At 46.6% G+C, this 26,675-nt stretch overlaps 2 protein-coding genes across 5 annotated transcripts in view; both read left to right on the top strand.

Annotated features, from left to right (window-relative positions):
* The window catches only part of Arfgap3 (ADP-ribosylation factor GTPase activating protein 3), a 31,888-nt gene extending 14,986 nt beyond the window's left edge, over positions 1–16,902 (top strand). Inside the window, exons 7-10 of one of the 2 annotated variants that reach the window (XM_077674356.1) lie at positions 6,109–6,232; positions 8,092–8,316; positions 16,576–16,596; positions 16,706–16,902. In XM_077674356.1, coding sequence (XP_077530482.1) covers positions 6,109–6,232; positions 8,092–8,316; positions 16,576–16,584 — 358 coding nt within the window. In that variant the 3' untranslated portion in view covers positions 16,585–16,596; positions 16,706–16,902. The remainder of the gene's footprint in view (positions 1–6,108; positions 6,233–8,091; positions 8,317–16,575; positions 16,597–16,705) is intronic. The other variant, XM_077674355.1, reaches the window with a different exon arrangement.
* An 813-nt stretch (positions 16,903–17,715) lies between these two features.
* Positions 17,716–26,675, top strand: part of Whd (carnitine O-palmitoyltransferase whd) — a 28,528-nt gene continuing 19,568 nt past the window's right edge. The window contains exons 1-2 of one of the 3 annotated variants that reach the window (XM_077674354.1): positions 17,716–17,960; positions 20,048–20,513. In XM_077674354.1, coding sequence (XP_077530480.1) covers positions 20,073–20,513 — 441 coding nt within the window. In that variant the 5' untranslated portion in view covers positions 17,716–17,960; positions 20,048–20,072. Of the gene's footprint in view, positions 17,961–18,418; positions 18,599–19,034; positions 19,189–20,047; positions 20,514–26,675 lie in introns of those variants that run through there. The other 2 variants (XM_077674353.1, XM_077674352.1) reach the window with 2 other exon arrangements.

The raw sequence follows: 26,675 nt of genomic DNA, 5'->3' as shown, positions 1-26,675 counted from the left end.
TAAAAATTTGACCCGTCGTTGTGGCTGAGTGGCTAAAGCATTATGCTGCTGAGCCCAAGGACGGGGGTTCGATTCTTGACCATGGCAGCTGTTTTTCTGATGAAGGCGAAAGGCGAAAACGCCTATGTGGGGATATTTTGGTGCATGTCCTCAGGTAGTTAAAATAATCCGAGGCCGGAAACCAATTTACCGTATTTACTCGCATAATGAACCCACTTTTTTTTTTTCAGAAAATCCGGCATGAATATGGGGGGAGGGTTCATTGTGCGGGAAAGAGTTGCAACAGATTCTAAAAGTTGAAATTTCAGACAACAAAGATGCTAAGAGAAGCACTGACAAAACTTCACCTTTCCAGTAAAAACACGTAGGTAGTTGCGTAACCATTTTTTTTTTAATATTTTCTACTTGCCATCGGAGCTGTCCTCCTCACTGAAGTCGCTTGCGGGCGCATAATGAGGAAAATTGAAGAGAGCACGGTTGGGTTTTCCTTATTTTTCACAGCAATTTGCACGCTCACCGCTTCACGTGCTGCGTAACATTTGGCTCAGGTATTCCTGGCAGTGTAATCTAAACGGTTTACTTGCATTGCTCGGAGAGTGTTGCAGGGTCCCTTTAATTTGAGAACCTTTGTTACCCGAGGAAGGCAGTGACCTCGCAGCAGCGGCGGCGGCTTATCCAAGTTCCGTGTCTTATCTCGGTGACCTGTGAAAGTGTAGGGGTGTGCGCGCGAGGCAACCTGTGCACACAAGGGCGTGTGACTGATACAGGATGCACGCGCTGTGCTATCTTCCGTATGTAGAGCAGTCAGGGGGAAAAGAGTAAACAGGGGTTCTTTGATGACAGTAGCTTCGTTGGGCTGGAACTTGCAATACTTTCCATTGCACCTTTCCTGTATGGAGATTGCTATTTTGAACGCAACGGATTATTAATAAACATGTCGCTATTGGACAAAGTCCTAATGCTAAGGGGACGTTAAAAGGAACACTGCAGTCTTATTTGTGACTGCTTCGCGCTGTTTAACCCGTGTTATTCGTTATTTGAATACCTCATTTTCGCGCGTATAACCCGCACCAAAACTGCGAAAATTGTAGGGGTGAAGTAGAGGTGCGGATTATATGCGAGGTATTTCCTTTGTTGAAGCTTCACCGCAATGCAAGTTGGGCTTATTTTATTTTACACACACAGCTCAACAATATACCAGCCTGAAAAAAGGTATGTGGCAAGTCATCTATAGTTCATTCCACAAGCTAGGTGCAGCACTGGTGAGGCTACATTGTTGTCAACAGCCCGCCCCCTCAGGGCGCTCAACTCACCGCGAAGGAAGCGACAAAGAGTGCCGGAGCCTTGCGGTTTCACTTGCCGAGAGGGGAGAAGGGAATGTCTTTTGGGGACCCTCTTCATGGCGAGTTAGGCGTCCTCAGTGGGCGCACTATTGATAACAATGTAGCCTCCACAGTGCTGCACCTAGCTTGTGGTATGAACTATAGTTACGTAGTCAGCTAGGTAATTTTTTTTGCATAAACAAATGTGTAATGTTGCTTGAGTAGCAGCTTCGTCCATCCTTTTATGTATGAAATATGTGGGCAGTATGCAGGGATATATATTTTTTTATTTGTCGATGGAAAGTGGGGGTGCAGGTTATATGCAGGGGCAGGTTATATGCACGAAAATATGGTATTTAGTGGGAGTCTGGAGTCTCAGTAGTAATCTGTAATAGGCAGCTGCAGAGACAACACCATATGCCGTTCGTGACAGCCACACCATACACCTGACACGACACGACATCGGTTTGAAATGTGTTTTTGCGCTATCTCAGTTTTCAGAATTTCAATTTTCACTGACTTTGAGGTTGATTGCGACTGCTTTCTTTTTTCACACAAGGCTGTACAGTTGAAGCAGGCACAGCCTTTGAAAGTTTGCCACGTCTTTTAAAGTTAGTCGTGACTAGTGTGTTGTCATAGCTGACGTAGCAAATTGGCGGTAACGATGGGGCGAGAGAAATGGCAGTTTTGAATGGTCTTTTCGTGGGGAAAAATGCACATAAATCAGCTGGAGGAACTTCAAACATGGCTTACTGATTGTCAAATTTAATTCGGCAAAGCAATTTTTACAATGCACTTCAGTCCCTTCAAGGTTACGAAATGTGACATTAAGTGCGCAAGGGAGGATTTGTTATGGTCATAGTAATGAGCCGACTTGACCCACCTCAGTCTCTTCAAGGTTACGAAATGTGACATTAAGGGCACAAGGGAGGACTTTTTATGGTCATAGTAATGAATGGACTTTACTGCAGCAGAACGAAAAGTTGGGTTAGTTGGTGTGTAGTCATACTAGTAGGGAAAACAATATGAAGAGAGAAGCACAGTGTTGTCTGTTTCTTTCTTTGTCTGTGTTGTTTGAGCACCTTTTCCACCAAAGTAATGGACCTTTGTTGCTTTAATGTATATTGTGACGGTTGTGCCACCTTAAGTGTATCGTGTTCATTGCAAGTGATGGCGGCATAGGCGGGCTTCACTCTTAACGAGTTACCGCTATGATTCCTTTAACCCAGCTCATAGCTTTAATTCTCACTTGTTTTGCACGGCCACACAAAGCCTTTCTTTTCTATCCGCAGAGTGGTCATGACAAGTGGTGAGCCTTGAGAGGCATAAAAGCACCATTGTGTCATTAGCTGGAACTTGGTGGTCAGGATTGCTAAGGTCAGGTAAAATCGAGAAAGCAAAACCTTCACCCAGCAGATACCTTCAGTTCGTGCCTCGTGTGGTCGCATTGCTGTTCCAAAACCCAAGCCAAGCCGAGCCGCAATAGAAGTTGTGCATATGTTCCTCACTTGTTCGGTAGAAAGTGAGAATCGATGAGCTCACTGCAAATAATGGGGCACAAAAGCTTTGCTTGTGCAGTGTTCTAGGGTTCTTAAAAGTGGTGCCGATGATTAGCTTCTTCCAAGATCTGTGCCTGAAGAACCCTCGGAACTTCATCTGGTTCTGTGCTAATAATGTGTATTGTGCTAATAATGTGCAACACTTGTTTTTTCTCCACATGTTGTTTAAGGGGGGACGCGGGTCTTAGAATGGTCAAAAATGGCCAAAATATCGATTTTGAGAAAATCCAATTTTTGGAATTATTGTACCTTCAAGCACCTGCCTTCAAAATATCAACGCGAAATTCCATCGGGAAATACTCTAAAATCATGTTTTGAAACGCCTCGAGGGCCACGAAATGCCCAGAATTGGGCAAAAGTTGCTTCAAATTCCCGCGCGCCCCGCGGGCGAAGCAGCCGACCGATCGCCGCCATCTTGGTCTTGTTTTGAAGCTTGTTTCTTTGTGCGCATTTTGCGATATCTCAAAATGGCGTCGCTTGAGTAGAACGACCGGCCTTGCCAGTTTTCCGAAGGCACCTTCTCGGCCGCTGATTGGCTAGAGCGGGCGCGCGCGGTTTGAGTTCGCCATACGACCCCTCCCATTGGTCGGCGCGACTGCTGTCATGGCGGTCGCCATCATGGCGTCTGCTACGCGCGTCTGACGGAGTCCGCTCTTCTGGCGCAGCGCTCGCTTAGAGCAGTTTTTTTTTACAGTTTCTTCTAATTCTTCCATCGCGTACTTTCGTGAATGATGCCAGGAGACGTACGTTTGAAGAAGACGACCCTTCATGCGCACGGGAAGCGAAAGCGTCGTCCGCCTATCCCAAGGTCGCGTGGTGCGACTTCGGGCCGCTCGACTCCGCCGGATGAGAATCGTTCGCCGCCTCGTATTGCCTCGCCTGCCCCATCGCCTGACCAACCACCTCCGGAATCCATACCTGGTCCAAGCACGTCCTGCCGGCTTGACACGAGGTATTACACGGCGGAGGAGATCGCCGCGCGTACGGAACACGCGGACGAGGTCAAGCGCGGAACGGAGACCAAGTCAGCAACGCAGCGGAAATTCGACCTCCTTGAAGTGGATTTGGCGCACTCAGAGGAAGAATCCGGCACAGATTTTGTCTTAGTGGATTTTGCAATGCTGAAGGACCTTTTCGCGCACGTCAGGTGCGGCAAGTGCGGGCTGGCGGCGCCGGATTTGAGGAAGCCTGACCGGCAGTACGGCCTCGCCGTGAAGCTCGAGGTGACGTGCTCGATTTGTGAACACCGTGTGGAACGTTTTTCCTCGCCAAGGACCGAAGGATCTGGCAATATCACTCTTTTTGAAGTGAATATGAGGGCTTTGAAAAGTATTCAAAGCATGGGGAAGGGGGTGACTGCTCTTTCAGATTTTTGTGCTGGTATGAACTTGTCCCACAGAGGCCTGCACCACAAGACATTCCAAGCGCACTTGAGGAAAGTGGTTCAGGTTTGCGAGGACACTGCAGCAGCCTCTGAAGCTGATAGTGTGCGTGCCATCAAGGACTTGTACACCTTGGTCAGCCGCCAAACAACATAGATGATATGTTTGATGGCACGTGGATGACAAAGGGACGGTTGTCACACATTGGAGTGGGCTGCATCATTGGAGTGTACACCGGCTTGGTGATTGATCATGTAGTCCTCTCTAACTTTTGCTTAGGTTGCACCATCAGACCCAAAGCTTCAGATGAGGGCTACGAAGATTGGCTGGCAGACCATGAGTGTCAGCGAAACATTGACTGTGGTGCAGGACGCATGGAGGTAGAGGCAGCCCTGATAATGTTCAAGCGCTCGCTCTCCAAGAATGGGCTGCAGTACACAACCGTGATGTCCGATGGAGATAGCCGCACCATGCACGGCTTGAAGGAAAAAGGCGTCTATGGGTTTATCCCCTGAGGCCAAGAAAGTTTGCCTTCCAGCTACATTTATTTTCCCCAAAAGACTCTTTTGAGGGCCAACAACATGATGCATTTGCGGAAAACGCACTGCGCAGTGTCCCACCCCTGTATCCTCTCAAACTTCCAGCATAAAAACCGCGAATGAAATAGCCTCACCAAAGAACAAAAAAGGGGGGCACCTAAAGCAAGTTTCACCCTCACACTTTTGCCGTACACAATATTCTGGGTACCACAGTGCACTGTAATAGATGATGGCACTTCACGAAGGACTGTTGCAGTTTTCACGACGCCAGCAAGACACCACCAGATTTCACAACGCTAACAAAATGCCAACAGATTCGAAGTCGATAAATTTTGCTAAATTCCTGTTGGGGTCCGTTACTTGGCCTTTTGTATCTCCAGTTCTAGTTGACATTTTTGGAATCCAAAGACAGATTTGAAAATGGGAAGAACATGTCTTTGTTACTGGGAAATTTTGAAGCTACACTACTGATGGTTCATCTCGTAACACATGGCCAAACTTCAAATGCAGTTTTCTCAGTTTCATATTTTTGGTCACTTCCCTCAGCCTTACGCAGCTTTTTGGAAACTTATTTTTGCTTCATAAGGTCAATCTTGGTACCATTTTTTTCAGTACAGCCTGAGGCAGCCGATGACATTCTTAGTTTTTCTGTTTAGGCTACGCATAAATGATGACTTGCAGTTATTTTGATGAGCCAAAATATCCAATACTGCCATTTTTTGTACTTGACATATTTTTTTAGGATGCCGTGACTTTAGAGAAAAACGAAGAATGTCATCGGGTATGGGAACTCTCTGGCTATCCATTCATGTAATTAAAAGCGACAAAATGCAATGCGAAAGTTCATTAAAGCTGCGTAAGAAATTACCTAATTGCGGTTTAGACTTTGTATGATAACTTTTGAACTAACAGCACCAGCTCAAATATAATTGCATATTTGAAATCTACAGAGAAAAGCACATCAGTGTGCAAATTTTCATAAGTTTCTACCCATAAATAAAAAAGTTAGTTTTAAGACCCTCGTCCCCCCTTAACCGAATTCTTTACTTTTTCTTATTGTAATTTAGCGCTCCCTAAGCTGTGTTCATTCCTTTTAGTTACTTGTTTTTAGTTACTGTTCGTTTGATTTTGCTGCTCTCTGTGTATTCTTTATTTTGTTACAATTAATCGAGGGTCCCGCTGCAGTCTGTTGACTATGGGACCCTTGTGTGTATATTAACTTGAATGTGTTTTAACACTGTTGGAAATCATAATGAATTCGAATTCAAATACAATGAAATTTAGTTCAATTCAATTCTTTTTGCAGCCTGCTCGGCCGCAGTCGGCATGTCGTACAACAGGGACCCGCCTCGGACGAAGCCCGCAAGAAATTCGGCAACGCCAAGGCGATCTCATCGGACCAGTTCTTTCACGGCTCCAGGGACTCGGAGGTGAGCCCACTTAGCGCCGCTCTCTGAGGCTGCTTTTCGTTTTGGCGTTGTAACATTTGCCCACTCATCCAAGTCGGCCACGTCTGACCGACTCACCGCTTTGCTCCGCTCACTCAGCCCGAACCTCCATCACTCCCCACTCTATCCCCTTTTGTTTATGTCCGAATGATGAAGACGATTGTGTCCATTAGTGGCACCCTCACTCCCTCTGCTGTCGCTGCTTGTGTTGTCGTTGCCGCCGTACCACCCTCACATCGTGGAATTTGAGACAGAAGGGAGAGCTTTGGAGGGGAAAAGCAAAAACGCCCACGTGCCTCAATTTCGGCACACCTCAAAGGTCACCGGGTGGTCGAAATTAATTCAGAGCCCTCCACTATATACCGTGCAGCTTATAAGCACAGGTGTAGCCTTGTGTGTTACACCCCACAATCAATCGATCAGAATAGAGAGCTAGCTAGTTGTAGGGAGTTGATGTCAAGCCAAACGTGATGTAAAGTGCAAACAAAAGGAACGCCTTTGCATTGTTAGAAAGCGAAACCAGGCATCATCAGCATCATCATTGTCGACGGCTGACGTATTGCTGGAACCCAGGTGCTTGCTTAGTTGTACGCTTGCTGGCACCCTCGACTCTCTCGTCCCTTCTTGGGTCATGAAAAGCAGTCGTCATCATCATCAACTGCTGACAGCACTCTTTTAGTTACTTCGCACGCACACTGAATCCTCATCTGTCCTCCTACACTTGTGCAGTTTAGAAGCAGGCCCTGGAACATACAGTTCCGTAGTAATGTATACTAAATCCTAGTAATGTCCTAGTAAATCCTAATAAATACTGGTAATGTATCTGGCACTAGTATCTAGGCGAGTCGCACTTCGACGGGTGTGCCATTGCGTGCAACAGAGGAAGTCCTATTGTTCCTTTCCATTGTTCGCCAACGAGCTCAAAAGGTTCTTGCGACCGCAAAAAGCATAACTATGGTTTCAAAAGACAACTTAAAACTATTTTATCGATATAACGGTATAACTAATGAAAAACTTGTTTTGTATGAGTTTTTTAAAGAACTGCGCAACCTGAATAAGAAGAAAAAGTGTTTCCCCGCTCGTTGCCTACGTCATGAGGGACCACAGAAAGCCGTGTTGTAATCCAGGCCAAGTAGAAGGGGAACGCTTCTAACCGCTGTGGCTGTGCCCATGACGCCTGGCGACTGCGGGGACAGATTTCCATCTAGCATATATTAGTGTAAGACTCTATTCCCGTGCGCCTTTAGCAAACCGATCATTCTCGATTGCAGCTGCTTAAGTGCAGAGCACTTTAGGGGCTCGCCTTGTCGTAGCTCGCTCGCTGGACCCAAGTAGAGCTACACGGCGTTCCGTCGTCGCGGCGTAACCCAGAGGATTCGAAAGCCAAGTGGTTTATATAGTCATAAGCATTCGAAACTCGTGAACCGCTGGTGCTTGTCATACACCTCCCCGTTGTTTAGTGCAAAGAAAACTGTAGGCACATTTGAGGCAAAATATACGTAATTAACCGGCAGCGTCCGCATTAATTTCGTTGGGAACGCTCGTTGGGTGGGTTTTTATGATAGTGAGCGAAAAAAAGTTGCAGTGCAACGCCTGCATGTGCGGGAAGAAAAGCAAGCACAAAAAGAACAGAACTCCTGCTGGCACAGTTTTAGGCAGGGGGCATGCGGGCATTGCGAAGGCGGGAAATTTGAATTGCGTTGGGTGGTAACAGTGAGCGGATAACGGCGCTACAGGCCATTATGGCGAATCACTGCTGTGCACTTCCGATAGCTTTCACATCAAGTGGACCAGCCTTAATTTTTTTTTAGCGACATTTGGCTCTCTCTGTGTACTTGCAGTTTGAGAAGCAGGCGCAACTGGCGCGCTTCGAGGGCTCCTCGTCCATCTCGAGCGCCGACTACTTTGGCGGGGGCCCCGGCTCAGCGTCGGGCGGCGGCTCGTCTGCCTCCTACGGGTCGGCAGGGCCCAACCTGTACGAGATCCGCGAGGGTGTACGAGATGGGGTCACCAAGGTGGCTTCGCGCCTGTCCTCGCTTGCCAATGGGGTCATGAGCTCACTCCAGGTCAGTCCACCCTTCCTGCCACCACCCCTTCACAGCCCTCTCGTTCTGTTGTGTGTATGAACCTTTCACGTGTACTTACCGTATGTATTCAATTATAAGGCGGTCATAATTATAGGGTGAGGGTGCAGTTTGGAGCGTAAAAAATATTGGCATATATATATATATAGTTGACCGGCCTCAGAGAAGTTGTAAATATAAACCCCCGCGGTAAAGTCGAGAGAGGAGCCGTCGCAAAATAGCATAATGGCTAGTGCACCGCACGCGTTATGCGGAGATGTGGGTTCGATTCCCGCTTCCGGAAAAAACGGCGGATTTTTTCTCGACTTCTATTTTCGCTTATTTTCACTGTATCGAAGAAACATGACAAACACACGTCATTCGGCACTACCAAATATTTCAGGAATAAGCCGAATAGCACTGGCAATGACGACTGCAACCTTGATTATATATATATATAGCGTATTTACTCGCGTAATCCTCGCACTCGCGTAATCCTCGCGCCCCTAATGTGAGCCACCAAAACTTGGATTTTTTGGTTCCTCGCATAATCCTCGCACCCCCAACTTTGCAGCGGCGAAAGTTGCCTGCTTGCGAAACCCACATGGTGCTCGCGCTCTCCAACGCGCGCCCTCCCCCGCCTCCTCTCCGTTCGGCGGAGAGCGCTGTGTATCCAAGGCCATCCAGGTGCCCTAACAACCTGCACGGCTACTCCCTAACAGGCGCCCTAACACGCTACTCACACTGTCCTTGAGCCGGTTTCGCGCATGCTTCGCGTGCGCGCAACTAGACGGTGTTCGCACAGCCCGCTGTCGTGTCGTCGTGTAGCCGTCGTGGTCCCGTCATTGAGCGGCAGCAGTCAGTGAGTCACTCGTGTCAGTGGTGGATAGCTCGCTGCCATTTTGAGAACTTTTTGATCTCTTTGTTTTGTGCTTGGTGCTGCTTCGCCATGGGGAAGAACGCCAGCTACACTGTCGCTTTCAAATTGAAAGCGAAAGAGTACGCGATCGAACACGGCAACCGTGCCGCAGGCAGGCACTTCGGCGTCACCGACTTCAGCGTGAGTTACTGGAGTAGGGCACGCACATACGACGACGAGATAGGGCGCGCGCCAGAAAGCAAAGGCGGCAATTTCATGATCGCTGATCGGCGGGAGACTGTTTACGTTGTAAATAATAAAATAAAAAGAAATATCTGCTGTTGGCAAAACTGAGCTTACATATACAAAAAACGACCGCTGCATTTAGCAGGATTGGCATAAGGCAAGTTGGCAACACTGTGCACCGGATTTTTTTCCCCGCATAATTCTCGCACCCCTAACTTTCCATTGACTTTTCCGAAAAAAAAGTGCGAGGATTATGCGAGTAAATACGGTATATATACGCACACGCACACACACAAACAAACAAGGTTAGGCAGTCATGCATGCCACGTACAGATTTTTGAAAGAAAGTGGAGAAAAACATGCCCGCCAGGTGGGATCCGAACCCACAACCTCCAGAGTACGCGTCTGGTGCAAGGACACTGCTCTACCGGCGGGGCTGTGCTCCCTCCGCTTTCTTGGGTATTTATGTTAAGGTAATTATTTCTGTGCTTAGGGGTGGTAGCCAGCGCCACTCAGACTACTCGGGCAGGGGGGGGGTGGGAGGGAACCTTCTTTCTAACACCCATACTGTGACTTAAGCGTCTACAACATGTCGAGAGCGGTCAGTGAGCGTTAAACCTGTGTGCAGTAACAAATAGGAAGAATAGAAGCTTTTAAGTAAAGCAGCTGTTTCCATTTATGCAATCCTAACTGTACATCAGCAAAAGGAACAATTTTGTTGTGTCTCCGGCAGCTTTGAGCGAAAAATGAACCCTCATCATCAATTAACGTGCTAGTGTTATTAAAAGGGACTCAAAATTACCCCATATACAGAGGCAATCTGGGAAGTCATTTATTTCGTGCTTTGCGGAGCCTGGCACTGCTGTGAATTATGTTTTATCAATGCTGAAAATGTAGAAAAAGTGGGGAAAAAAAAAGAAATGTTTGGCAGATGTGTGGTTTAGTTGTGTTATTCTTATAGGGTTCATTTTGGTGCCGTTGCAGAAGTGAGTTCAAGAAAACAAACTTGCTGTAGAGAACGAGGGAGAGGCATTCAAACCAGTTTAGGCACCTGGCACTGATAACAGTCATAGTGTACAGTGCTATTAAATGTTTACAGAAGCGGACAGAAATTATTGAACCATGTAAGCGTCAATTGTACCGGTGGCTTACAACAAGCAAAAGAATCGCAGTAGAGCCTTTGTTGATAGACTACTCTTCAACAGGGTGGAGAAAATTAGCGCAAAATAGTTTAACTCGATTCAAAGAAGGTTGGCAGTATTATCCATTACTATTTTTAACATTAAATTGCAGTTTAACCGGGTACGTATTAAAAGTTTTACTGCATTTTCGGAAAGGTGACTGAAGGCAATGTTCTTTGAGGGGAGAAAAAAAAAACTTAGACGGAGGATGCAAGTTTAGGGGGGCTGTGTGGTGATATATGGAAAGTCAGGTTTAGCTTAGCTTAGATTTAGCTTTAGTTTTGGCTTGGCATTAGCTTAGCTTAGCTTGCTTAACTTGTCTTAGGCTCACCTGAGAAACGGGAGGAGCTGTAACCACCTTGGCTTAAGAGCAGCCTTCTTCTCTTTGCGGTTTTTTCATCTGTTTTCCAAACAGTTTTCTTTAATAGTGGCTTCAGTTCGATCAGTTTTGTGTGGCTTGTTTGGATTTAAGGTATGAAATGCATATTCGTTTAATGCCTAGAATAATGATGTGTACGTAAGTATCGAATTGAAACTGTACTACAGTCGAACCCTGCAATACCGAAGCCGCCGGGGAAAGCTAAAAAATTGCTTTTGCGGAAATTTCATTGCCGCAAGAATGAAACACAAACGACAGGAAAATTTATCTGAAAGTCGGTTATACCACTTCGCGAGCCTTACCTTGCAGTAACTTCACAGCTCAGCTCTCATACTACAAGAAGTACTTCACGTCGTGCACGCCTAAGAACGGCCGAATCGTGTCAAACACATCCAAAACATCCCGCTGGTTCGCCTTCTCTGCACGTTTTTCTCCTTGGTCCTCGGCACCGAGTATGTCCGAGCATGCAAGTGAAATCCAGCTTCTTCTGTTGACGAACTTTACCAGACAGTGGCACCTCATGGTTCCAATGCTGTTCACAAAACTGAGTGAGCACCGTATTGTTGATGCGCAGGAAGGCCACAGCCATCACTGTTTTGCTTTGAGCATGTACGCCAGTAAAGAATGTCGTCCCTGATTTTCAAAATGGTAGAGTGAGCTGCAGGTGGTTCAAAACTGGTCGGTGTTATCCTCCCTTCTACACTTGGGCCACTGACTTGGGCAATGATGGCTGCCTTTTCGTGTAGCGACAAAAACTTCCACTTTTGATTGAGAGCAAACGTGCGGATTGCCGCACACACAATGAATGCATGCGTGCTATTCAGTGGTAGCCGGCTAGCGTAGCCCAAGCCAAAGACATGCCATCACTGCCGTGGGTCACCATGTGTCGCCCCCTGGTGGTGTTGCTGTCGGGCTTCCTCCGTGGCCACTTGCTGCACGGTCTTTTATGTAAACAAATGTGGCGGTGACCTTGCAAGCGCACTGTGGCAGAAGGTTACACACTTTGAGTCCGAAAAAATATATTTGAGCACTTTTTGGGCTCTGTTAGCCTCAAATGGGCGCATAAAATGCCTACTGGACTTGAAGCAAATTTCGTTGCCTTGAAATATGAAATACACGGGCTTCTATGGACACTCGCTGGGGATCCAAAAATATTTTTTTGCTGCAAGAATTTCATACTCGCGGGATTTCGTTGTCGCGGGGTTTGACTGCGTGTGACTCCACTGTAAAGTGATAGTTTATAAAACGGTGGCTGGAAGCGCTTAGTGAAGTGTTGATTTTGCAGAATTCACGATGTCTTACGGGAGTAAATTTTCTTTTGCCTTGTTTGCACCAGAACAGATCTCATGAAAACAGTACTTGGGGCTGTAAGTGACCTTCCAAGGAAGTTGCTTTCTTGTGTAGGTGACCGCACACAAACGCATTTTGGGGATTTTTAGTGCCCTTGGCTAATGTTTTAGTGTTTCTGCGTGGTGCATTATTGGTGTAAACCAAAAACAGCAACGGCGGGAGAACTGAACCCTGTGGAATGCCCGATGATACACGTCTACAACAGAAAAATTAGTTCTGTTAACTACAGAGGATTAGTTTTGCTAACTAAAAAGGCACAGTGGGGTGGCCATTGCTGCATTGGGTTTAGGGTAAATGTTATTTGCAAATCTATGCAGTTGTATTAAAAGCGAATCTGCGTATAAGACCACCCTGAACATCCATATGTAAGGGGTTCGTATGAAGGAATGCCACAGCATTGCGCGTTGCAAAAATTCTTCATGTGCACGCTGTTAAGTCTGGACTCTGCCTAAAATCAAACCGCTTGACCGGACTTACTTTGATCAAATGTGGAGGGCGAATTTATCTCGGTTTTTCGTGTTTGTAGCAGGGGACAGTACAAAATTCTCGCTTAACAAGTTTATAAGAAAACAAATAGTCTGTGAGCCACCACTTTTGGCATTTCTGTACCATGGTATACCATGGGCAGCTATACCAAGGGCAGGATTCGAAAAATGAAAATTTAGTACCTCTTAACTCTCGTCAAAGCCCTCCCTCCCTTGAAATCGTCCCCAGTGGTATAACAAAAAATTGAGGGAAACAAACTTGGAAGTTCGGAAACACGTGGTTTTATTACGTAAACCGTAGTGCTCAAAGTCTTGGGTAAACACACTAAGGCTGTCTCTTCAATTGCCCATTATGTTTTTGCCCCCCCCCCCCCCCCTCCCTTCCCCCCATTTGTCTTCCTTTTTTTCTCCTTCAGAAGTGAAATATCTATACCCGTACAGTCATAGACAAAAGTGTCCTAGCATAAATTCGTATTCTGGTGTAGTTAAAGTCAAGCCACACGTTTGATTTTACCTCTGATTTAGTTTCTGGAAGTTTATTGGTTAAAGTTGACGCTTGGGCGAGTTGGTGTTCCTGTGTGTCGTGCAGCGCCTGCGTGTCGTGCTTTTTTCCATATTGTCCTTGTTTCTTGTTTGCGCTGTGAATTCAAGATTGTGGAAGTTTGTTTCTGCGACTTATATAAACCCGCTAAAAGAAGCGGGTGGGTTAATAAACTATCCTCTTTCTTAGCGCTAACTTCGGCTAGTTTTCATAAATAGGTTAAACACAATGGTAAGAAAAAGAGGTCTCCGAATCATTCCTGGTATAAGTGCTAAGAGAATAGATGTTGTCATTGTCAGATGCAAAAGGTTTGTTGTGAGTACATGTTGAACGCATTTGGTGCTTGCTCATCATCCATTGTGGGGGAGCTTGGTGAAGTGTTACTGTGTTGCATTGAATTCTTAAATTGCAGAGGTTAGTTGTGAGCTCATAAGGTGACTCCACCGAAAGAAAATTTATCCTCAGGATTTGGTAATAGCGCTATTTTATTAGTGTTCACATTTAACTATGCCTTCATGGCTTCAGGTTATCCGAGGAATTTGTTCTGATTGAATCTACATTAAGCATTGTAACCAAAATTTAATGTTACATTTTTTTCCCAAAACAGGTAACCATAGTAATGGAATCACTAGCAGTGCAAAGGATTCGAAGCTATCATCCAGAGTGTCTATTGAAGCATCATGAGTGTGATTAAAGTCAGCAGTGCTGTAAAAATTTCACTCACTGCTTAATATTTAATACGCGTGCCACACTTACATGAAAAATGACATTGTTTAAAGGAGCCGTGAAGAGAAAATACAACTTCGTTTAGTTTGAAGGAACTAGGATTCAGTATCTCACTCAGCTACATTACAGCCACAAAAGATGTTTTTTTAACGAAAAAAAGCAAGAAGTATATAAAAACTTTCAAATTTTGCGCCACAGTGACGTGTTATGAGCAAGAATGACGTCATACGGGCCAACAATAAAACATAATTTTCAGTGCGTTAACTGTAAGTTAGCATTCAAGTGATGCGGTCAAATGGAACTAGAGGCCCCATTACAGACGTCCGGTCTTGTGTCGTCGCGACAGGTCAGTTACGGGGCCGCCAATCGCACAAACAAGGTTCCATGACATCACAGAAAAGTTGCGGGAAATTGGCGAGGGGGTCGCAACTGCATCAAACGTTTTCTTTCATATCTCCGTTATTTGTTCGAAGATTGCGATGATATTGGTATCATTGTTATCGGGACTAAGCAGTCTGTCTAATAAATCCAACTTGTATTTTGTCTTCATGGCTCCTTTAAGGCCTTAAGCTACTGAATGACATTAACTGGGCAGGCTGTGCTACACGGGAAAATGCAAAGGCATTAAATGTGTTAATGCATTAAATGATGGGTATCATGACCAAAAAGAGAAATTCACTATATTTTAGAGGTCTTTAACATAGAGAAAACATCTTGCAAGGGTTAAAAATGATTTTTGTGAATGAAAACGTTATGAGACTGTTATGTCCGCGCGGTCAGTGACAAGCTGATGCACGGGCACACTTGAAAATAGGGTTTATTCACTCAAGAAGAACGCGGCTTTTTGCGACTGCTCTGCAGCAAGGTCCCCAAAGCGTCTGTCGCGCATTGTCCATCGCACCGCAGAGTCGGGGGCGGCGTCAGCGAGGGAAAAGGGCCCCTTGCGGGGGACAATAATTGGCACGCGGTCGAGAGGCACTGACTGGCGCGCTGTCAGAAGGCGCCGAAACGGAATGCGCTTCCGCTGGGCACGAACACAACAGAGACATAGTGTTTTCTTTAAAGGGGTGTGAGCCATCTCTAAAAGTGGCTTAATTAAGCAGCTGCCGTCGCCTGCCAGCGGTAGCCAAATCCAAAAAATTCAACGCGATAAATTACACAATGTTTTGCCTTTTGGAGCTGTTCTAGTGAACTTCGTCCTTTTCAGAACTTTGCCACCAAGAGTGGACAAAAAAATCGTCTTATTTCGAAGATCAGCAATGTTTCCGCGTCAGAGTTCTCTTTCAAGCGACAGTGATCGTCGTAGTGAGCGGTAGTGATCGTTTTGGCGTCATTTTTGGAAGTGAACCCAGGTTCACTTCACTTGTGAACGTGTTCTAGCGGGTGAAGTGAGATTCATTCAAGATGCAACTGTAAGCCTTTTAAAAAACGTTAATGTGGAGTGTCCACTGGTGAAAAAAAAAAAATTTAGCACTGTTCCTGCCCCTTCCCCCCTTCATACGGAAGCGAATTGTCATAATTTTTAAAGCAGTGCACCATTTTCGGAAGCGAGTTGTGTTGCCTTCAAATGCTTGAAAGGAAACATTCAGCATTGGATGCTACATTTATTTTTTTTAGGCATTACAGTAAAACCTCGTTTGTTACAAAAGGTGCTTGGTTATAAGAGACATTTGAATGAAAATGGTTTGGTAGGTTTTCCTATGATACCCATGTTAGCAACTTCACATACAAGAGACTTTGGTTATAGGAGGCATGTTTCCCGGGTCACTTGAGTGTCTCTCATAATGAGGTTTAGAAGTGTTGCAGTAATAATAGTAAAGGCAGCAATTGTTCTCACTTAACAAGCTGCCATGTTTTAGAAGGCAGGCATTCGGAATGGCATCTGGAACGAAAAAGAATTCCCTATTGCCTCCGGTCCTCAGAACTTGTCAACTGTTTTTGTTTTGTTGCGTTTAAAGGAAGGTATTTATCGCTGCTGCAATCGTTAATGGCACGGGTGTAAGGTCACCTGTGCCTGGAAAGGCTGCCTTTGCTTACTTGTTTCTGGAAGTTGTTTAGCTGCTTGCTTAGCCCCCGAATGCTTAATTAAGCTTTAGTTAGCACTATGTGGTGCGGGTCAGGCGTAGTTAGCACTGGAAAGCATAGTTGCCACTGCATGAAAGCTCACAGGTTTCTTTTCCTTCTCACTGGCAATCTTTCAATGCATGCCTTTCTACCTTTTTCTTGTCTAAGGACATGGCAGGGCTGCGTGAACTTGTGGTTACGTTATTCTTAAAGCTTTGAAAAGCGTAGCAGAACATAGGATACTGCACTATGTTGGTGTCGGTGTCTTAGATGGGCTTCTTGGACCGTGAAAGTTCCAAACTTAATTTTTGAGAAAAATTTGTGTGTGCAGTGTTGTGTCTTTGCACTTGTCTGCGTTTCTTGTTAATTGTTCACTAACAGTGCACTAACCTGCCTGCCCTTGTTACTTTTTCTCTGCACTGTGCTCACAGAGAAAGTGAAGAGTGCTCACGGTAAGGAGGGCTTCCTTTAACGTACATTTTCTTAAGGTGGGAACGACGTGTGCATGAAGTGTTTCTTTTTGTTTACTCTCCAGGGATGCTAATGTGCTTGACATTTCAGGATCGTTACGGCTATTGAAAAAGAGGCCTTGGCACCCCCTTCTCTCCGATGAAGTTTTCAAGACGGTTCGCAAGAGGTCAAGTTTTTTCCCGCGGGCTTGTCTTTCGACCTGCCCTGCAGAGAAGGCCCGTATTGGAAGTGCAAAAGAAAAAAAAAAAAAGAAATAAAGACCTGCCGTTTCTAGGTTTGTAACCATGGTGGCTGTGTATCGATTCATTGTCCTTCCTTACAAGGATTCATTGCGTTCACGTATGACGCATATCTGGGCCAAATTTTGCGGGGCGCCGGAAGTTTTACGACAGTGTTCGTTTTTCACGCAGTCACGTGATTGGCTCTGCGCTCTGTTTTTTTTTTTTTTTTTTACGCACGCAGCCTATCACGTGACACCGCGTGGGAATTCAACCCCGCCGGAAAGGTTCCGGCGCCCCCGCAGATTGCGGCTCCCGGTTGAAAGAAGTGCTTCACCGCTTGTGTTGGACACGCGCCATTGCGATTAGATTGCTTGCATCCGGCGCGCGGGGAACCCCATGCACGGTCTCTGCTGTTTTTCTTTTTATTTCTTTTAGTCAGCGGTGACCCGCCCGCGGCAGTGACGTCGCTACCGGAACTGATAACTGCTATCGATGTTGTGTATGAACGGCGTCCCTGAAGTGAGCCGCCGAGATAAAGGCCTTCACTGCTTCAGGTAGAAGCATGCGCTGCCATTGTGCTGTAATGACGGTGAAATCGGCACGCGCTTACACTGCGTGCAGGTGGGCCTGTCGAGACATTTAAATTTCCCGCCGTGCATTATTAATGACCTTCGTTAAGACCCCCGCTCGTGCTGAACATTTTTACTCGCGTCTGGTAATAAAACCGCACACTGCTTGCTTCTCTCAGTAGTACCCATTGTTACTGGTTTACAATAACTCGTTAGCGATTGCAGACGACCGCGCGTGGGCGGAAAAATGTAGATGCGCCGTCGAGGTTGCGCCGCAGAGGTCAATCGTGTTGTGGCGCCACATAGCGTCGTAGGCGGCGAGCGACGCATGCGAGCTTATTTCCGGGTCTCCAGTGTTTGTTTTGTGTGCCGCCTAGAGCCAGCCTTAGCGCCGTTCCAACGGCGGTGCATGTGTTGTAGCGGCGTGCTCAGAAAGCGCTATCAGCGCTACGACAACGGCAGGGTGCCCTACCGACCGACCTCCTGACGACGTTGGCATTCCTCGTGAGTTTTCGAGCCACGCTAAACCACACGGCCGAGCGGCGTCTGCCTCTGGTAAGTTTACTACTACAAGTTCGGCTTTCCCGCAGCGCTTCTGCCGAGAAACACGTTGGTATGCGTCTGCTTTCGTCACCGTCCCGTACTGCCTCTTCGCCAGCGAACGCCTAATTAGCCGGGCCCGCGGCCTGATTTTGGCGAAATGACGCGCGTTCCAAATAGGGACGACGATTAAACATTGTCAGGTTTTCCGCGACTCCCGCGTGTAGTGACGTCGTCACGCCGTGATTCGAGTCGGAACGCTGCTCGATAGTAGCGGTGATCTTTGAGACGACCGGACTGCACGCCGCCGTGTTTTTATCCCAGCCCGCGAGAGGCCCGAGCGTCTACCTTGACGTAGCCGCCCGCGAATCGGCGGCGAGGGCGTTTGGCGACGTAAGCAGTGGACGTAAGCGGCGTCCGCGTCTATCGCTGGCGCAAATCGTTTCGGGGGAGGGGAGTAGGTCGGCCAGGTCCTCCCTCTTTCCCTGCTCTTGTTTGTTTTGCTTCGGCGAGAAAAAAAAACCCGTCGCCGTGCTTCTTCGCAAGGCCGCGGCAGACGTGTTTTTTTTCTCCGGTGCCGTCTCGCGTGCCGAGGAGCTCCACAACCTTCGTTCCGAACGATAGTTTCCTGCCCGATCACCGGGGACCCGAAGGTGCGTCGGTCATAAATCTGTCTGTTTTTCACGCCTCAGTCGCTGCTGTGAGGAAGTTCCGAACGTGTCAGTTGCACGCTACCTGTTTCCGTTTCGCGGTCAAGCGTGGGAGCTAGACCCTCGACCTTGCGTCTCTTGCGACGTTGGCAGGAAGAAGCGTTGAATGAGGGGAAAGAAAAAAAAATATTCAGGGGGGAGGCCTTCGTAATTGTCGAGCGTGGCGAATGTTAATGGTGAGAATGTGAAAGGTTTCACATAATCTTCTTTTCCTTGACGTTTATACCGCTCTTGGAGACTCGAGGGAAACGCCGTGACATGACGTCGTCAAGCGCTGGTGGTCGCGATACCACGTGCCTTAATTTTGCTGCCCCCCCCCCCCCCCCCCCTCTCCTTGCGCGCGAAGCCGAAAGTTGATGTTGCGAAGCATTAGGTTAATTTTTCCTGGAAGTGCCGAAGTGCCGGAATAGCGAATAGTTGAGTCCAGTAGGTGCTGCTGTGTGGTGCGCTGTTTTGTGATGTAGTAAACGGTGGAAAATTTTAACTGTGCGCTTTGGCAGAAATCAAGGGTCCAATATGATACCTCTACACAGGTATTGTGTGCAGCTTTTGGCTAGTCTAGTTTCTAATTACTCTGATTTACATTTAAGACACTGTAACCTAGCTTGTCAAACCTTCTTGGCCAAGTTGGTGTTTGCTTCAGTAACTAGATTTAAAACAGCATGAAGCACGTCATCCTGTTTGCATCAAATGTCTTCTTAAAAAGCAAAGCGAAGAAGTATGAACACCAGTCGAGTAACTTAAGCGTTGCATTCGTGGATTGGTGACTTGAACGCATTCGCCATCCTTGAAGATGAAAACGTGAATGTTCAGCGTAGTTTCTTCATGTGCATCTTTGGCGCAGCTGCTGTATGTAAATATCCATCATTCGTACGACTGACTTGTATTTTTAGATCACCTGTGTATATCCTGTGGTGATTGTACACACAGTGGGGCTGTCATTTGTTGTCCTGTGTACATCCTTTGGCAGTAGTATACAGGACATCTAAGGGATGTCCGTCAAATGTACCATGGTTGTCCCGTGCAGGCATTAATATTCGCACCTAACGCAGGCATCCCATAATTTGTTGGCATTTTCTTTGGCCAGCCATTGACTGTCCAATCCTTAACTGCCACGGCTGGCTCAGTGGCTAATGCTAGAGGACGCAGGTTCGATCTTGGCGGCTTCTTTATGATGGAGGCGGTAGATAGCAAAAATGCCTATGTGTAGATTTCGGCAGACATTAACGATTTTCAAGTGGTCAAAAGTAATCCGAATCCCTATACCAAGGTGCGTTAAACCATCATTTCTATTTGTCACGTGCTTGCTGCCTGTGCAGTCCGGATTTTATTCTTAGTCTTTTAGTCTTAGTCTTAGTTTTAATCCAGATTTTTTGTGTGCTGTGGTTCCAGCTCCGGCCGAAGGTCCGCAGCCAGAATGGCGGAGGCCCACCAGGCCGTGGCCTTCAGCTTTACGGTGACCCACGAGGGGGTCAACATCAACTATGACCGCGAGGTGCTCCTGCTGGTCTGGCAGAGTGGTCTCCGCTCGTGGAAGAAGCGCGTCGCCCGCTTCCTCACCAACCTCTACAACGGCGTGTACCCGTCGTCGTACCGGAGCCTCTACCTGCTCCTCTCCATCGTGACGGGCTTTGCGCTGCTCGAGCGAGACGGGGGCTTCACCCTGCGGCTGGCCTCGGTCATCTCCAGCCAGAAAACTGCGGCGGGGGCCTCGACGGCCCTGCTGCCGCGGCTAGCGGCCAGTGCGGTGACTAGCTTCACTCTATGGGTGCTCTGGAGCCTCACGCAACGCTACGCACTCAAGGGACTCTTCCTCTACAAGGGATGGATGTACGAGAGCCGGGGCAGTGGCAGCAAGGTGAGCTCCAGCGCATATTTTAAGTGTGGACCACTTTAGGGGCTCGCCTTGTCGTTGTAGCTCGCTCGCTGGACCCAAGTAGAGCCACACGGCGTTCTGTCGTAGCAGCTGTAGTCGCGGCGTAACCCAGAGGCTTCAGAAGCCAAGTGGTTTGTATAAACGTAGGCGTTCAAAACTCGTGAACCGCTGGCGCTTGTCCTACATCTCCCCGTTTTAGCGCTAAGAAAACTGCAGATACATTTCAGGCAAAATCTGTGTATATAACCGGCAGCCCTTGCATTCATTTAGTTAGGAACGCTCGTTGGGTTGGTTTTTACGGTAGTAAGCGAAAGTGGTGGTGCAACGCCGGCGCGTGTGGGAGGAAAAGCAAGCATAAAAAGAACAGAACTCCCGCTGGCGCAGTTTCTGGCAGGGGGTGCACAAGCACTGCGAAGGCGGGATTGAAATGCCTCCGTTGAATTCATCGGGAGAGGAATGTGACATGGCAGCGAAGAGTGTGATGGGTGGTAAGAGTGAGCGGATAACAGCGCCACAGCCCATTATGGTGAATCACTGCTCTGCACTTCCGGCAGCTTTCGCATTGAGTGGAACGGCTTCAATTTTTGGGGGGCAGGATCTAAGGTAAAAAGGAGAACTGCATACTGCGCAGGCTTCAATTCCAATTGCATGAGTTCGTAGTAAATTTTTTTATCTGTTATCATTAGCTATTTAGAGCGGACTTGATGTTGTAATCAGCTCTGAGGCACCTTGAAAACTGTTTTACTATGAGCAATCTGTGTTCAGTAATTTTTTACTTCATTAGTGTGCGCTTGTTTATTAGCTGTTGTGGAAGTTTAAACATTTTTTGTTTGTTCAGCTTATTCCGAAAGTTGACCCAAATTGCATTCTTGGGCATACTACATGCAAGTGTATTTAGAACGGCTCTACATTTCGATATTTCTGCCTGCAGTATGATCTCGCAACTGCATTAACCTAAAGGCCCATCTAATATGTACAAGAAAAAAAGGAGAAACCGTCGTATAAACTTTTCTTTCGTCGCAACTTCCTGAAGGATTAAATTTCGTTATTCCTTTTTCCGCCCCCCATTTTTCTCTGCAGGCTTGTCTCGACAAAGCTGCAGAGTTTAAAAAAAAAAAAAAACATCTGTGTGAAAACTGCTCGCGCAAACCAGGTGCCTCTTGAGATTGCTCGAATCGCACTGTATTTTTGCAGTTTAGATTAAGAACGTAAAGATCTGTGCATGTAGGCTCGCTCTTCTGTACTTTGGGCTGCCGACCGCTTCTCGCGCGGCCAGAAGAGAAAATTATGCTGCTGATGTAGTAACTCGCAAAGGATGTTCAAGTGAAACACGACTGTCTGATTGTTGGCAGATTTATCGTATTGTTTTCTTATCGCCTTCACCCTCTAGAAATCAGCCCTATAGCTGTCTATGCAAATCTCATGCTGCTGTTGCTCTACATTCATGCAAATGGAAAGACTCTCATACCTGGCTATGCGGACGTTATAATAATAAAAATACAGTAATGCCATAGGGGGAGGGGGGGGGGGAGTTTTTTTTTTTTTTTTTTTTACTGTGCCTTGTTTCATACAGTGCCTGGCTTCCAACAGTGACATTTCCTGTCATAAAGCTGCCAACGTTCAGTGAGTCGTGCCTCGTCCGACCATCCTCTGCAAGTGGCACCGAAGCACCTGTGGCAGCATAAATCCTCGCATCCAGCCCCGCGATAAACAGTTGGCAGCGCATAATGCGAAAGCACCTGGGCACTGCTGTAGTACTAGGCCGTAAAAATAACGCGTTTGAAATCTAAAGCGTAAAAATAACTGCGTCCGTGCCGTTGTAAGAGTCACCCAGCCCGTGACAGCAGTTTTCTTGCGGAAAGGTTTTTAAAAGCCTCTCTGCTGTTTGTCGAGACAGGCCTTTGGTAGAACTTGAGCTAACAAATTATACCATATTTTCGCGCATATAACCCACCTCCGCATATAATCCGCATCCCCACTTTCAGCCTGCCGGAAAATAAAAGAAAATCCTCGTGTATTGCCCGCACATGTGATACAGGAAAGGCTGCACCAAAGCTACGGCTCAAGCAACACATCACATACTATGTAGACAGAAAAAGGGTATATTTGTCAAGCAGAATACACTGACTGCAAGGCGAAAGTCACAATTCAATAACAAAATTTAGTTGTTAGAGTGTGCTCGTCCTTGTTTTTTCTTGCTTTTCATTGTATGTTTTGCAAAATCGCTGCCATGGAAGGCTTAGTGTTACTGCGTACGAGCTTCTTGGAACAACATGCATTGCCGTGAAACTGCACTAAAAGAAAAACCCCATGTATTATCCGCACCCCTACTTTGCGACTGAAATTTTCGCATTTTTGGTGCGGGTTATATGCGCGAAAGTACGGTAATCCTTCGGGAAGCTTTGGCAGGAAGAATTTACGTGTATGCCCGTTTCTCTTAGATTCCTTGGGCATATAAAAGGGGGCTTCTTGTGGGTTTTTGCAGGTACAGTGGAATCCCGTTAAGACGAACTCGAAGGGAGCGCAAAAATTTGTTCGTATTATCAGAAATTCGTCTTGAGCGGAGGTTTTTTTTTTTGCATTGTGTACGTTACAAGAGAGCAAAAGTGTTGTTCATCTTAACCGTAATGTTCATCTTAACCGAGGTCATCTTAAAGGAGCCATGAAGAGAAAATACAACTTTGTTTAATTTGAAAGAACTAGGATTCAGTATCTCACTCAGTTCCATTAAAGCCACAAAAGATGTTTTTTAACGAAAAAAAAAGCAAAATGTATTTAAAAACTTCCAAATTTTGCGCCACAGTGACGTGTTATGAGCAAGAATGACGTCGTATGGGCCAACCATAAAACATAATTTTCAGTGCGTTAACTGCACGTTAGCATTCAAGTGATGCGGTCAAAATGGAACTAGAGACGTCCAGTTACAGACGTGCAGTCATGTGTCGTCGCGACAGGTCAGTTAGGCGGCCGCCAATCGCACAAACAAGGTTCCGTGACGTCATAGAAAAGTTGCGGAAAATTGGCTAGGGGGTTGCGACTGCTTCACACGTTTTATTTAATATCTCCGTTATTTGTTCAAAGATTGCCATGATATTGGTATCATTGTTATCGGGACTAAGCAGTCTTTCTAATAAACCCAACTTATATTTTGTCTTCACGGCTCCTTTAACGAGAGTCCACTGTATGTGCTGTCGCGGTATGTTTAGGAAAGAAGGGGTTTACCTATTACAGAATGGCTACATAGATGGTGACAGTGTTATGTAAAAGTACCAGGATTTTTTTTAGTTGATCCAGGTAGACAGTTCGTTGTTGTGTAGCTGGTTTCTATTTTAAAACTACCTTACAGGTCTAGTGTGCAGGGAGCGGTAGTATGAAAGATACCGTAAAAAAGTAGAGGGGGGGGGGGGGCAGTTGCACATTTTTTTCTAAATTTGGTTGCGTCTAAAACCTTTTGCCATCTGTTGCAGCATTTGAAAATAATTCGTAGCTTTCATGTATAAATCCCAACCCCATGTTTGGTACACGAGGCATTGGAAGTGAGAAGCATTGACTTCTGCTTCATTGCAAGCAGCAGAGTAGCGACGTGGCGTTTAGAGGTACGTGCGATCTGTTTGCGAAAAGCAGCTGAAACCTGTACGCCATCAGTCTTGTTTTCGCAGGCAGTGCTTTTTAGCCTTGACTACACAGAAGTGTGAAGTAACCACCGGTTTAGAGAGAGTTAATAACAGGTAGCAGAAAGTACGAAAAGCTTCTTGTTATTCCTCTGTTAAACCATTCGCGACGTGACTGTCTGAGTTGGCACAGCTGATGCCATGCAAACCGAGATTTGCCAACTCGTTTTAAACCAGCCTTGTGAAATGTGGGATTCGAGTTTCGCAAGCGCATTTTTATGAGGCTCGGATAGCGTTCACTGGCGCCTTGGTTTCTAAAGAAAGTGAAAAGGCCCTCGCGTAGCTGTCGGCCGAGGTTATTGCTGCGTAATTCTCTCGTTGCCTTCGTTTTAGAGCACCCGTGTTAACCCGGATAAAAATGTGCTGCTAGTATTAAACTGGTTTCGTCCAGTCCCACTTGTGGGACATCTGGTTTTAAACTGGTGCTACCTCGTCCCAGTGGCTCTGTAACTGGTTTCGACCGGTAATGCCCAGCAAGGAAAACACTCTGTGCTGTTTGTTTATGTTTTCCTTTATGAATAAACTGCATGAATTGGCGGCCTTTTTGGTCATAAGTGAAGACAGTAAAAATGAATGAAGCAAGGTAGACAAATCTAGGTAAGCAGAATTTAAACAAAACGTGACACTCCAGGAAGGACGTGGCCACAGGGAGGAGATGAAAGCTGGTACGATCTTGACAAGTGCCGCGATCGATAACAATTCGAACAATGGTACAGGTGATGCCTTTTTAACGATATCCGGCAGTTATGTCAATACCCAAGATGCATTGAAGCGCCCCGCCAACCGCGAGGGCATGGAGGGAGAAAAAAAAAAGGCAGCCTTGACTGTCAAGGTCGTGGGCCGCAATATTTGCGTCGTGCACGAGCGAAGGAAGCGTCTTCCAGAGACAGCCCAGCCCTTCTGTTCAGCCGCCCGCATTCGAAGGGGCGGTAAGACTCGTGCATTTCTTTGCCCCTCCCCTCTATTCCCGAGTCGTCAAAACACGATCCCCGCCGTCTGTGCGTGCGTGCTCCAATGCCGCTGGCACAATTAAGAGTTTGTGCCGTGTATAAGAAAAACGACTCGGTGTTGCCGGCGACGGGAGTCCTTGCAAGGGTTTCCTCGTTTCCTCGGAAAACAAGTAGGGGAGGGGGCTGTGGGCGGGAGATTTGAAAGAAGTTTGTGACCGTTGCCGTGGCACGAGGAAGTGGAATACCTTAGTGGCCCTGAAAATGTGTAATTGCACGCCAGGAAAAGGTTTGCCCACGTGCGGAATCCCTCTCTCTCTCCCTTCTCTCTCTCTGTCTGTCTCTCCCTTTTACCCACCCTCTCTCTCTCTCTCTCTCTCTCCCTTTCTCTCCCCCTTGCCATGGTGCGGGAAGAGAGTTGTGACAGGCGGCACTCGGCATGAACAATGGCTGTGTCCCCTCGCAGGCCGCATTGTTTAGTTGGCACTTGGCATGCTAACGGCAGCTTCGGTACAGCTTTGCGCTGGCTGAACAGCTGCTTCTACTGCGCGTCGTTGTTTGCGATCCGCGGAAGGTTTGAGGGACTTGTGTCAACAGGTGCGGCATTGGATAATGCTCCAACATGGGCCTGTACCGACTGGGGAGCGTTTGAAACTTGCAACGGAACCGGGGAGGTGCGGTGGTAAAGGGGGCGTCAAAACAAAATGCGCCTTATATTTTAAAGAAGCTGCGTTTGGCAGCTCAGTAAGCGTTTTTGCAGCCTCGAAGGATGTTTTTTCTTCAACCAAAGAAAGAGGAGTGATTTAGTAACAAAATAACTGTCCTTGTTATTTCGCCTATTAGTATGTCACTCCTAACGTTGTGTAGTGTGGAATTCGAAACTTTCAATATTTATCTTTTTTCATTTAAAAAGAAACGTCATTCAAGGGTGGAATGGAATCGAGTGGGCTGCCAAAAGCTAGCTCTTCTACATTAAAGTTTTATGGACGCACGTGACAAACATCGCCCGTCATCCGTATCTACATACGAGGACTGGATCCGGCCAACACACGACCACAAGAGAATTCTACTCTCACTGTGGACATTTGCGTGTGAAGCCTCCATAGCGCGACGCACGTAACCCCCTTCCCTTTTCCCCCTCCCACCGCAGCAGGCCTAGTGCCGTCCTATTCAAAATAAATTTTACAACAACAATCATATGAATGTGTAAAGCAAACCCCTATTCACTCCTGATGTGTATTGTAAAATTTGGACTTTTTTTTTTTTTTTTTTTTGCTTAGCGAAGTTTGTTTTGGGGTTGGAACGGCATCGAATGGGCTACCAAAAGCAAGTTCCTTGAAATTGAACAAGGGTGTATTTTGTACGAATATTACATAATGCAACTTGTACGATACGACAATGTACGATACATAAGACATAAGATACGACTTTTTATTATTCGCATAGTAACGTATAGTAAAACTGCCACGAACGAAGGAAGTAAAGGACTTGTCAAGTGCGAGGAAAGCTCTGCCATTCCTTGTGAC

Source organism: Haemaphysalis longicornis, unplaced genomic scaffold, assembly GCF_048455015.1.
Source record: "Haemaphysalis longicornis isolate Haplotype H1 unplaced genomic scaffold, Haemaphysalis longicornis Haplotype H1 scaffold_6, whole genome shotgun sequence".
NCBI classification, from domain to species: domain Eukaryota; kingdom Metazoa; phylum Arthropoda; class Arachnida; order Ixodida; family Ixodidae; genus Haemaphysalis; species Haemaphysalis longicornis.
Note: the sequence above shows the minus strand (reverse complement) of the source record. Positions and strands in the feature narration are given on the sequence as shown.